This window comes from Antennarius striatus, chromosome 24 (genome assembly GCF_040054535.1).
Source record: "Antennarius striatus isolate MH-2024 chromosome 24, ASM4005453v1, whole genome shotgun sequence".
Lineage (NCBI taxonomy): Eukaryota > Metazoa > Chordata > Actinopteri > Lophiiformes > Antennariidae > Antennarius > Antennarius striatus.
Genome location: NC_090799.1, coordinates 7,895,632 through 7,906,421, shown reverse-complemented (window position 1 = coordinate 7,906,421; position 10,790 = coordinate 7,895,632). Strand labels below are relative to the sequence as shown.

The 10,790-nt window shown below is 44.0% G+C and overlaps 1 protein-coding gene across 7 annotated transcripts in view; it reads right to left on the bottom strand.

Moving 5' to 3' along the window:
* Positions 1–8,030: 8,030 nt before the first annotated feature.
* The window catches only part of atg13 (ATG13 autophagy related 13 homolog (S. cerevisiae)), a 15,688-nt gene continuing 12,928 nt past the window's right edge, over positions 8,031–10,790 (bottom strand). For 2 of the 7 annotated variants that reach the window (XM_068309035.1, XM_068309038.1), the window contains 2 exons: positions 10,635–10,769; positions 8,253–10,559 (listed from right to left, as the gene is read on the bottom strand). In XM_068309035.1, the coding sequence (XP_068165136.1) occupies positions 10,482–10,559; positions 10,635–10,769 (213 nt within the window). In that variant the 3' untranslated portion in view covers positions 8,253–10,481. Of the gene's footprint in view, positions 8,189–8,249; positions 10,560–10,634; positions 10,770–10,790 lie in introns of those variants that run through there. The other 5 variants (XR_011034626.1, XR_011034625.1, XM_068309036.1 and 2 more) reach the window with 5 other exon arrangements.

Below are 10,790 nucleotides of genomic sequence, written 5' to 3'. Positions count from 1 at the left end.
CAACCCTAAAAATCTATCAATGCTAAACGAGGAAAATGTCTCCATCCTAATCATAATCCACACAGCGGTCAACATCACAAGTGACCATGAGGCTAAACTGGAGTTTGTTACGTACAGTAACACAACATTAACCAAGGTTGGAGTAGATGTGCTTGATCAAATGGGGAGGAAATATTCAGTGTAAGCTCCTACATGATGATGACCATTGGTGGTGATTCGTAATAGTCTTAACCTGGCTGCCATAAATGCTCAGATCCTGTTCAAGAAGTGCATCAATAAGATGATGTCACAGAGGAACCTCATAATGTGACTTGCAAAGGAACTTTGTTCAGGACACATGAAAGCAAAAGCCTGACAAATGATGGTGCAAGAGCCCCATTTGGAGTAGCAGAAGATGGAGAGGAGAAGGCAGTGCCAAGTGAAGAATGTTTTATAAAAATAAAGCGAATGTGTACGAAAAATAAAGCAAAATTTAATTGTGTCAAATGCAATAAGGTAGTGGAAGCTGCACAAGGAAGGTACAGGTTACCTGTGTTGACTGTGAGTGATTGGGAGCCATAAGCAAACCATTGTGGCGTCATAACATCAGTGTCTCCAGCTGTCGGCAGCCATCACAGGGTTATTGAATGTTCATAATAGTTAGTAATTTTCATTGTTAAGGTCTAATGATGACACCAACATACTGTATTTTGAACCAGGATACAATTGTTTATATTTCACAGAGTTACATTTGTTTTCATTTCAAAGTTTGAATTTGGATGTGTAATTGTAGAATAGCTATGTTGTGTAAATTAAATAAATAAAACAATCATTATAGTTTTAATTTAGTGTCCTGATGCGTTTTACCTATTCCACCAATTTATTGTGGTGGAAAGTTTTTAATACAATAAAATAACACAATAACACAATGAAGGTGGCCCCAGGATGTCTCGAGGTCATGAAGACGCTGCATGAAAATAATTACCATCAGACCATATTCGGAAATACTTGCATGACTGTCGGTATCCTTGGAAGAAGTAAGACACTGACAGAAGCAGCTAGCCAGATCATTTCATATACTATACCTGAAATTAGAATGTATGTTTCTGCACAGGGTCATCCAAAGAATGTCTGCAGCAAATATGTCCTCACAGGGTTCACGTGACTGATTATGTTATGTCATCAAATAGTTTTGTGAAACTGTTGACTTGATATTTTTGGTAACGTCTGGAGGTCATGACGTACCAACTGAAAGCCCGTAAAGAACTGGTTGAAGGCAGATGAGCCGAGGTTAATACCTCCCCCTAGTCACACCTTTAGAGTATAAATGATGTGTGATTCTTTTCATATTTTGCTCTCGTCTTTAAAGTTTTTCCTGTACCCAGAATATTCTGAAGGACTGTTCCATCGTCTCCAGAGCTCTCATTATTATTAGATAAGTATGTGTTGAACTTGTCTGTCTGTCAATATCATTGATGATATTATTGGACTCATACTCAACCTGTGAATGATATTATTGTACCGTGTAAGATAAGCTAAAATTTAAATGAAGTATATGTGTGTTTCTAAAGTGTCATAATCTACCTTAGAAGTGCTGCACCCGAATGTACTAACAAACACATCCTGTTCCGGTTAATCACCTACTGCAGACAGCTACAACCTTGATGACGATTAGAATGTTCCAACATAGATAACCACAAGTTAATTCCCGACATGTAGAAAAACATCTTATTGTTCTTGACCTTGTGTGTGATCTAAACTGTTATGACGCCTGCGCGCGTCTTTATCTAACCCTGCTCTATCCATTTTTTAATAAAAGAAAGCAGCCGGGTGGGACAGAGTCAGAGTCTTCAAATTGCACCAAGTCAAGTGCATCTCTTCTGTGTCTCTCCCTGCTGCAGCTGGTAAAACTTTAAAACCTCTCTGGGTGCCTTTGTCTGATGACCCTGGTCTAGCTTAGAACAGTTTTTGAGTGAGTGTTCGAGATTTAGACCCAACATACTGCTACTCAACCTATGCATGATTTGAAATGACAAATAAATATCTTGTATTTTATACACTGTCTCCTGTCCTTAAGAGAAACGAAACCCCCATCACATATTCTTGGATTTTACTGATAATCCAAATTATATACAAATAATATCAGAGCAATCACTACTCAGATCTCTTTTGTGTTTTGACATTTTAATAATCAAACAATGTCAGAATAAAATATGCACACATTTAGGAAAAGTCAGTTCCTGTTGGTAGATAAGTTTTTTTAAACCAAGTTATGACATTGCAGATTTTTTAAGTAGTCAAAATGACTGCCTTGGGAGTGTTAATCAACATTGTTTATAAAAAAATAACAAAATAAAAAATAATAATATATAAAAATGGCAACATTAGGTGGTACAAATAAATTGAGAAAAAAAAGTTTAATCAAAATTTTTAAAAAAAACTTAGAAAGTTGTTTTAATCACGACAATATTTGTTCATGAATACTTTGTAGTTCATAATTTCCTATTGCATGTGTTGTATTCATGAATGCACTTCATGTTCTGAGTTCATGAAAAACTTGTTCTGTAAATAGGTCTCCTTCTTTTGTGATCAATAACATTTATTTGAATCTCAATTTTGAGGCTATTCTATAAATATTTTTAAAGTAAACAATAAATATAGCAACTTTTGATCAATCCATATCAATTTCAGACTTAAAATAATGTAGCACTTTAAGCCCCACCCACTTAAGGTCAAACCACACCCACTCCCGGTTTAAGCCCCACCCATTCCAAGTACAGATACGGATACAGATAATTTAGATGGTTGAACAGATACAGATACATATACAGATAGTGGTGTACTTGCTTATCCCTAATTGGAAACTTTAAAACTGAGCCTCCAAGCCTGTTCTGGAGTCGGGAGGAGCATCCCAAACAGGACATGCTGAAGAAGAGGATCCAACCTGAGGAAATTATCATCAATTGCAGCAAGAGAGCAGAGTAAACAGGTCTGTTATGACCCCACGGGTCAGTTGTGTATGTGTTGTGCTGCAGTGTTCTCTCTCTCCTTGATTTGTGTGTGTGTCTTCTTTTTGTGAATGAGGGAATTAGGAGCAGGTGGTGTCCGCTCATTGGCTGGCTCGCCTGATTGCTGCTGCGCGATTGGTCAGGGGGCGGGCCCCTGACCAATTTGAACAGCCCGTCAACTGCACTCTGTCTCCTCTCCAGCCTTCCCACCGCTAGGAAACGCCAGCTTGATGACACTGTGCAGTAGTAATTCAGTAGCGATCAGATAAATGAAATTTTTAAGCAGCTCCTTGTAAATTTAAATAATTGGAAGGCTATTTGAGCAGTTGGTGGGTGGGAGATGCCATTTTCTTTTGAACCCTTTTTCTCCTGTTTGAAGTTAGATAGGTAGGTTAGTAACTTGTCCCTTTTCTTTTGTCAGGAAGGTAGGGTTGATTTAGGATATTTTTGTTTGTTATGTTGGCACCTGGCTGCACAGTGGTTAGCGCTGCCGCCTCACAACACGACAGACCCGGGTTCGAGTCTCGATCTGTGCAGAGTTCGCATGCTCTCCCCGTGTCTGTGTGGGTTCTCTCCAGGCTTCCTCCCACCTCCAAAACCATGCGCTTCAGGTTGATTGGCCGTTCCAAATTGCCCGTAGGGATGAGTGTGTGTGTGTGCATGGTTGTCTGTCTTTGTGTGTGGCTCCATGGTGCACTGGCGGCGTGCCCGGAGTATCCCCCGCCTCACGCCCTATGCTGCCGAGATATACTCCACAACGGGTCACGGGGAGCCGGAGCCTAACAGCTCCACATCAAAGATGTGTTGATAAACATGCTTGACACTTTAATATTTGTTCGTCTGTTTCTTTCTTTATTGTTGTGTATGAAGATGGAGGGAAGTAGATTGCAGGACAGACACAATCCGTAACTTTCACAACGTGTTTACTTTCCTTCTTCATGCATCCATCACCTTCAATACCGTAGTGCAGTGCCACAGCTGGATGGGGAGTGTATTGCACGATACCACATATTCCTCTTTAGTTAGAATAATCCCTCAAACAGTAACATAAGAATCTACTCCATTAGCAACTAGAAATAACAAATAGAGTACCATTAATCTGGAAAATAAGCAGTAACTCTGAGGTAAGTATCAACAAATAGAAAACATTAGTGTCATATTGATTACCAAATTGCAGGTAAGTATTTATCAAAGATAAGCCATAGGCCTTTTGTAAACATTGTGAATGTAAGCAGACTGTATGAAGATCACAAGTCATAAATAAACAGTATAATGACATTGCAAAAACATTTCCACATCATTTCTTTTCTCTCTTTTTTTTTTTAAGTCACATAATCCTTAAACCATGCGGGAGCATGTCGTACTCTCGGTACACTTGGAGACTGATGCGGTGAGGGCGCAGTTTCAGGTTCAGGTGGCTCAGCATCTCGGTCACTTGGCAGGAGACAAGCATCTGCTGGCAGTGATGCTGGAGCAGCAGCACAGGTGGAAGAAGAGGGGGCAAGGTGGAAGGCATTCCACACTTTTCCATCGAACAGCAAGTAAGTGGCAAGACCCTTTTGGGCTACCACTGTCGGTGGTTGGGTAAACTTTGAGTGTCCTTTGGCAATGACTCCAGGTTTGCGGATGCGGACAGCAGAGCTGATCTGGAAGGTCGGTGATTTTGCACCACGACGTTTGTGTATTGTTTCGACTTCTGCTGTCTGTTTTGGATGTTTTGTAGCATGTTGGCTTTCCCAGTGCAGGGGCGCATGGAGTGCAGACCTGTGATGTGAAGTTTGGTATTCAGTGGTCTACCATGCAACAGTTCAGCTGGGGACACTGAAGTCACGGCATGTGGTGTGGCTCTGTATGTGTGTAAAAACTCAGTAAAGAAGGCTTTCAGTGATTTACATTCGATGTTGGTGGTTTGCAGGCCGTCCCTGAAGACTCTGTTGAAGCGCTCGATTTCACCGTTGACCTGTTGGTAGTACACAGAGCTGCGACAGTGCTGGATGTTCCTGTCACTAAGGAATGCTTCAAACTCAGCTGACACGAACTGAGGGCCATTGTCAGTGACAATTTCCTGTGGATTACCCTCTCTGCTGAACACAGTGGCAAGGAAAGTCAAAACAGAGGCAGAAGTCACATTTGAGCAGAAGGCAATCTCGGGCCATCGACTGTAATAGTCAATGAGAGTGATGGCAAAGCGGCAGTCAGCAGGCACTGTGTAAATGGGACCGACAATGTCCACAGCAACCTTTTCCCAAGCTGCAGTTGGGGTAGGCACCGGCTGTAATGGGGCAGTACGGGTGGTTGCAGTTTTACCGTGCTCTTCCCATCTGTGATGGGAAGAGGCAAGCACGACAAGCAATCTGCAGTAACATTCTCATGGCCCGGTTTTTTATTCGATAGTGTAGTTAAAACACAGCAGGCGAGCAGAGCAGCGAGATATTCTCATGCCTGTGCGTCCAAGGCTTTTGGTTGTGAGTAGAGTGGTCAAAGGGCTATGATCAGTCCGTAAAGTGAAGTGACGGCCCCAGAGGTAAGTACGCCACTTTTCAGTCGCCCAGACGCATGCCAAAGCCTCTTTTTCAACTGTTGAGTAGTTGCGCTCACATGCAGTAAGTGTTCTGGAAGCGAATGCAATGGTCTGTTCAGTGTCGCCTTTCATTTGTGTCAGCACAGCACCGATGCCATAGTCTGACGCATCTGTTGTCACGACAGTTGGCAGGGAAGGGTCGAACAAGGCAAGCGCAGAGCTGGTAGTGATGATTTCTTTTACTTTGCAGAAGTTCGCTTGCGCCTCCTCAGACCAGTGGAAAGTAGCAGACTGTCTGAGTAGAGCACGGAGAGGTTCCACAAGCATGGCATAGTTGGGAATGAACTTTGAATACCACGCAGTCAGGCCTAGGAAAGACCGCAGAGATTGAGCGTCGTGTGGAGGGGGAGCTTCAACCACAGCCAGTACGTGGCTAGGGTCTGGATGAAGGCCAGAGGCAGAGATGAGATGCCCAAGGAAGGACAGCTCAGTCTTTCTGAAATGGCATTTTTTTGCATTGAGCTTCAGCCCACTCTACTGTAAGCAGTGAAGAACGGCGTTCAATCTGGTGTCATATATTTCAGGCGTCTCCCCACTGACGATGATGTCATCCAGATAGCACTGCACACCTTTTTGACCAGCCAGGATCTGAGACATCATGCGTTGGAAGGCACTGGGTGCTGAGGCCAGGCCGTAAGGCACCCGCGTGAAACGAAAAAGTCCATCTTGTGTTATAAAAGCTGTAAGATCTCTGCTGCTTGGATGTAACTGCACTTGGTGGTATGCATTTTGTAGGTCAATTGTGGAGAACATTGTAGCGCCACGGAGCTCAGTGAAAACTTCCTCAATGTGTGGCAGCAGGTGACTGTCAATCACCACAGCTCTGTTAGGTTCACGTAAGTCCACACAAACTCGAAGGTCACCTGTCTTCTTGCTCACGACCACCAGAGGCGACACCCAGGCAGATGAGTCCACTCTCTCAATGATGCCATCGGTTTCCAGTCTCTGCAGCTCCTCCGACACCTTGTCATGCACGGCATATGGGAGCCTGCGTAGCTTCTGCTGGACTGGAGGCACATCTGCACGCACTTTAACTTTGTGTATGAAACCAGTGGCAACGCCTAAAGCACTGGTGGCATTGACGGTGTGACTCACCACAGATGCAGCAGGTGATGCAATCTGCCCATCTTGGATGTGAAGGCGTAGGGCAGTGAACAGGTCCATTTCGAGCAGTGGTTTGCCATCGGGAACGATGTAGAAGTCGGTTTGTGTACTCCGGTTGCAGAATGTGGCAGTAAGTTGAAGACAGCCCAGTACTGGAATCGGCTTCTTCATGTAGGTCACCAGGCGTACAGTAGGCTTTGAGAGAGGCACGTGCATGAAAGACTGTCTGTAGGTGCTCTCTGGAAGAATGGAGACAGCTGAACCAGTGTCCACAAGCAGCTCAGTATTAAGAGACTGTTCATCCTTAACATGAAGGGCAACTGTACAGGTAAGGTGCTTTGAGGCTGCAGCTGTAGGGGCTACATGTAACACGGTAAGGTCTGGAACAGCAACTTCACGCACTGATTGCGTAGGGACTACGCTGCGGCACACTTTACTAAAATGTCCTATTTTTCCACATTGATTACATTTTGCCTTTTTAGCAGGGCATTCGGGGTTGTTTGCTAGGTGAGAGTTGGATCCACAACGGTAGCAGGTTTTGTGTTGAACTGTGGACTGAGACTTGCCTTTGCCCCGACGCTTTTGTGTGCACCGTCACCTCTCGGCTGCACGAGTTTCACAGTAACGTCATGAACGTGCACAGGGGCGATAGCCTTAGCTTCTGCCATCGCTGATTTGATTTGTGTAGCAATAGCGATCGCCTTCTCTAGCTTTAAGTCCGTTTCCAACTGCAAGCGTTCTGTGATCCTAGTAGAGGATGTCTTCTCAATGAATTGATCCCTAATCATATCATCAGCAAACGTACCAAAGTCACAGTTAACTACTAAATCTCTCAATGCAGCAATGTACTGTACTGTCGTTTCGCCAGGTCTCTGTGCATGCTGACGTTACTTGCTCCTTACAGCCACGACATTCACCTTCGGCACAAAGAAAGTTTTAAGCGCATCACAGGTGGATTTGTAAGAAGTGCCAGTGTCGGGGAGGGAAAGAAAAATCCGCTGACCTTCCGTGCCTAAACAGTGAAGCAGTACTGCGCGCTTTCGTTTGTCCGGCATGTCATTATTAGTCAGTGCTAGCAGGTAATTTTCGAACATCTGTATCCACGTCGTATACAGCATTGTAGGCTCAACCGAGGTTTCAAGCAAAGCAGGTTGTGTGATTCCAATACAAGCCATTCTCGTCGCCAATATGTTGTGTATGTAGATGGAGGGAAGTAGATTGCAGGACAGACACAATCCGTAACTTTCACAACGTGTTTTCTTTCCTTCTTCATGCAATCACCTTCAATACCGTAGTGCAGTGCCACAGCTGGATGGGGAGTGTATTGCACGATAATATTTATGAGTCATCAAATTTATATATTTATTCGTTAATTCCCGTTCCTCGCTAAAGACAGTTCTGGGTCGGACCGGAAAGCGCTGCACGCTGGTGGGAGAACTCTGTGACGGAAGTCGTCCTCCAGGAGGAACAGTGTGAATTTCCTGACCAGTCCTCAGCCAACCAGAAGCCTCTGGGCCTGCAGGCAAATCAAAGCTTGAAGATTTACATCAAACAAAATGGAGTTAAGCATCTATTTTATCAATAATCATACCATTGCATTGTTATTAGTGATTTAATGCTGCTGGTGGTTTCGTCAGTCATATTTAGGACAGCACCACTGTGAACAAACTTAGACATCAGGACATCAACATGCAATACACCTGTCCAAGTCTGACATTTATAACATCTTTATTCAAACCAATTTATTCTATTACAACATTTTTGAACACTCTCCGATCGTCTGGTGGTTATGACTCAGCGGGTTTGGGTTCGACTCCTGGTCAGGGAATGGAATTTTACATAATGATTAATTTTTCTAACATTGGAAACTCCGCAGTTTGTGTGTTTTCCCCGTGTCTTGCGTGGGTTCTCCAGCTTCCTCCCACCTCCAGAAACATGCACTTCAAGTTAATCTGCAGTTCCAAATTGACTGTAGTGAGTGTTTGTCCGAGAATCTGTGTGGCTCCACGGTGCACTGACGTCCAGCCCAGAGTTTATTTTTTTAGTTTATGTTTTTTTCTTTCCAGACATGTTATTACAGCAGACTTCACTTTCATCAGTTTCGGAACATCAACAACATCCGAAAAAAAAAAAAAAAGGGTTGACGGGTAAAAGTCACTGGCTTGTAAAATTTCCGCCTCACACCCTCAGCCAGCTGGGATAGGCTCCGGCCCCCCGCGACCCACCCCAGCGGATCAAGCGGTAAGAAGATGAATGAATTTCATTATGTCATTAGATTAACTTCAGGAAAAACAGCAGGTGGCAGCACATACACACACATCAACAACATACAGTATATACTGTATATATATATTATATAATAACTTCCAGTAACTTGGAAGACCATAAGAGGACAGTTGTCAATCTGCCCTAACAGTCTCTTGATCGTGTAGCCACGTAACTTTTTCATATTTCAAAGGCAACCTGTTGAGTGTGCTTCAAAAAATTTTAGGCAAAATTAGACGCCAGGCTTGACATTTCATCAGGTTATTAGATAACATTAGTGTAAAAATGTAAATTGTCTGAAGACGTAATCCATCTTAATCCACCTCCTTCCATGACAGTCTAATGTTTGTGGTCGTGTCCAGTAGTGTCTCGTCTAATAAGGCCAGCAGAGGGTAGTCAGGCCCTCAGTATCTTGGAGCTGTTTTCTCTTGAGTAAGATTAAAGGATGAAGATTCTTCCCTTTGCCTCATCTTGGGGACAAGCCTAAGCATATGCCAGACGAGGGAGCATGCAGCACAAACGAGGCCTACCTAAAGGGGCCCTGTTGGTCTTCACCCACTTCATATAGTAGAAATGACAAAGCCCTTGTTCATACATGGTGGAAGAGACAGGCGTTACTTCAGAGCAGACATGCTTTATTAAGACATCAATACACCAAAGCAGGTTTAAATTAAAGCTTTCAACCACCTTCATACAACCCCAGATAAATGACACATATACTACAGGAAGTCTGCTCAGCTACAGCTGACGTGGTCAATACAGCGGCGGAGCCTGCTATCTGGAGTTTGATGCCTGTTCAGAATTGAAACAAGACTTGTAGCAAATTACCGCCTTCAGACCCAACGTGAAGTTTAAACAAAGTCCCTCTGTAGACAATCATTAATCCAGCTGATGCTAATCACCAAAGGCTGAATCAGCAGCAACTGGAATTCAGTTAGGATGTGAAACCCAGTTCCTTTTCACTGGGATTAAACAATTAACTATCTAACAGACCTCCATCAGAGCGGAGCAAACACCCTTCAGCATGGAAGATGTTTGTGTACCTGTGAGATAACAATTAATTTCCTTTGAATTCCAGTGGGTCCATTTTGCAGCTGACACAAATCGCCAGACCAGCTGGGAAATGGTCCAGCCTCCACTGTCAGGCTAGCAGAGCTGCTCCTAAAGGCTCCGCTTCCAGAAGAATCTGTTCCTGAAGGTTGTCTTTTGTCCTGCAGTCAGACCTTCATCTCTGAGCTTTTGACAGACCTACAGAGCAGATATTAGTGTTCTGCTGGGTGGGACTTGGACGCAAGACTGTCAAAAGTGACCAAATGACCAGTGTTTAAACACTAGCGATGAACATTTGTGTCCCATGGAACAGAAAGCATGAATGTTTAAAACTTCAGACCACAGATGGGCGTGTGAAGGTCAGGTGACATGGTCGAGTCTTTACGGTAGGATTTGTATAGGCATGAGCGGGAGGGCAGAAATGACAAGTTTCACGCTTACGTGGGTTTCTTCTGAAAAATTTAGAACCCCTTTGGCCATCATCCATTGCTCTGCTACTGGAGCATGTCCACGAAAGCATCAAACTCGTCCATGTTCTTCTCATAAACAGCCAGTTTCTCTGGCAGAGAGTCCTGCAGACAGAGAACAAGTCCAGCTTAGCCACACGCGTAGACAGGAAGCAGTGCGAGGCCTGTTTCTACGCTCACCCTCACCAGGTCGTCGGCCATCGACTGGGAACTGATGTGCAGCGAGAGACTGGCCAGCTGAGGAGGGTTCTGAAACTCCCTGTAGAATGTTCCCAAATCCATTGGCAACAAGTCGTCCTTAGAGAAGGCTGGACGCTAAACACACACACACACATA